We start from the raw sequence: 1,196 nt of genomic DNA on the forward strand, positions 1-1,196 counted from the left end.
TTATATAAGCATTACTGTTTAGTGATGTTGACACAAAATTACGTAGTTATGATATAATAAATCACAATAGTGTTAAATTGAATCATTATCCATAAACTTTATGAAATTATAATGTCCTGTTAACATCATATAACACACTAATAACCCTCTTTTGTATATTAATGTGTATAATTCTTTAGGTTTCATAAAGTTTTAAGTGGCTCTTTAATCCATTAAAGTTTACATGTTTATTGTCGTCATTTTAACCTATACCTTAAAGGAAAGCCAGTGAATAATCATTATGGTTTATTGATTAATTACATCAAACCAGCGCGCTAACAGTTTAGAATTGAATGGTTGTGCGAGTGCCTGATTACTAAACCTTTTGTTCTTACGGTTCTTATTGAATATGAACACCTTATGTTCTTTCTCTACTTCTGCACAATGCATTTGAAACACAGATAGAGGATAATATACAGAAAATTGGAAGAACTTATACCATGACATCACACTGTGGTCATTATCCTCAATCTAGAGTTATGAGAAACAATTCGCAAGGGGATAAGGAATTATTTCCACAAAAGAAATTCATGCATTGAGAAGACACGCTTCGTCTGCAGTTTCCCAAGCTTGTGCGTTTTCAATCTTTCTCTTTCTCTTGATGCTCGCAGTAAACCTCCTCTGCCCCCTCCCACCGGTCTTATCTCTTACTTCTTGCCCTTACTATATGGACATGGAGGGCATACGGGAGTAGGGCAATTGCAAGGTGGAGGTGGTGGGCAAGGAGGACAAGTCGGGGGCTTGCATGGCGGGCAGACATCTTCATACTTCGGGCAAGCGATAGCTGGGCAAACACGAGGACGGCACTTCTTGCACGGTGGACGCCATGGGCACCTAACTGTAAAGACAGTCATGAGTATTACAAAACTACAAAATATCAGAAATGAAAAAAATCTAGGGCGCCACGCAAGAAATATCATATCTCTTTATATTTACCATATAAATAAAATTGTTAGTAATATTACTTACAAGGTCCTGGAGGCGAAGTAGCCTCCGCCACCGCACATATAATTACAAGGGCGCAGAAGCCGAGAAGACAAACTTTACATGAGAACTTCATGTTAGTTGGTTCAAGGGATCTCGCTACTGACGGCGGCGCTGGCTGGGCTCCGATGTTTATATACCTGTGCTGAGAACCCATCGCCACAGGTCTGCCG

General features: G+C 39.5%; 1 protein-coding gene across 1 annotated transcript; it reads right to left on the reverse strand.

Annotated features, from left to right (window-relative positions):
• Positions 1-271: 271 nt before the first annotated feature.
• On the reverse strand, positions 272-1,183 carry LOC119588599 (small proline-rich protein 2D-like). The gene is made up of 2 exons (XM_037937242.1): positions 1,009-1,183; positions 272-877 (listed from the first exon to the last, which is right to left on the reverse strand). The coding sequence occupies exons 1-2, from the start codon at positions 1,178-1,180 to the stop codon at positions 687-689; spliced, it is 363 nt and encodes a 120-aa protein (XP_037793170.1). The 5' UTR covers positions 1,181-1,183; the 3' UTR covers positions 272-686.
• Positions 1,184-1,196: the final 13 nt, after the last annotated feature.

This window comes from Penaeus monodon, chromosome 24 (genome assembly GCF_015228065.2).
Source record: "Penaeus monodon isolate SGIC_2016 chromosome 24, NSTDA_Pmon_1, whole genome shotgun sequence".
Lineage (NCBI taxonomy): Eukaryota > Metazoa > Arthropoda > Malacostraca > Decapoda > Penaeidae > Penaeus > Penaeus monodon.

Bases quoted from the DNA above. Each gene is read 5' to 3' on its own strand.
- LOC119588599 (XM_037937242.1), bottom strand. From the start codon at position 1,180: ATGGGTTCTCAGCACAGGTATATAAACATCGGAGCCCAGCCAGCGCCG. The intron at 878-1,008 runs GTAAGTAATATT...CTGTCTTTACAG, and splicing joins TACTTCGCCTCCAGGACCTT to TTAGGTGCCCATGGCGTCCA.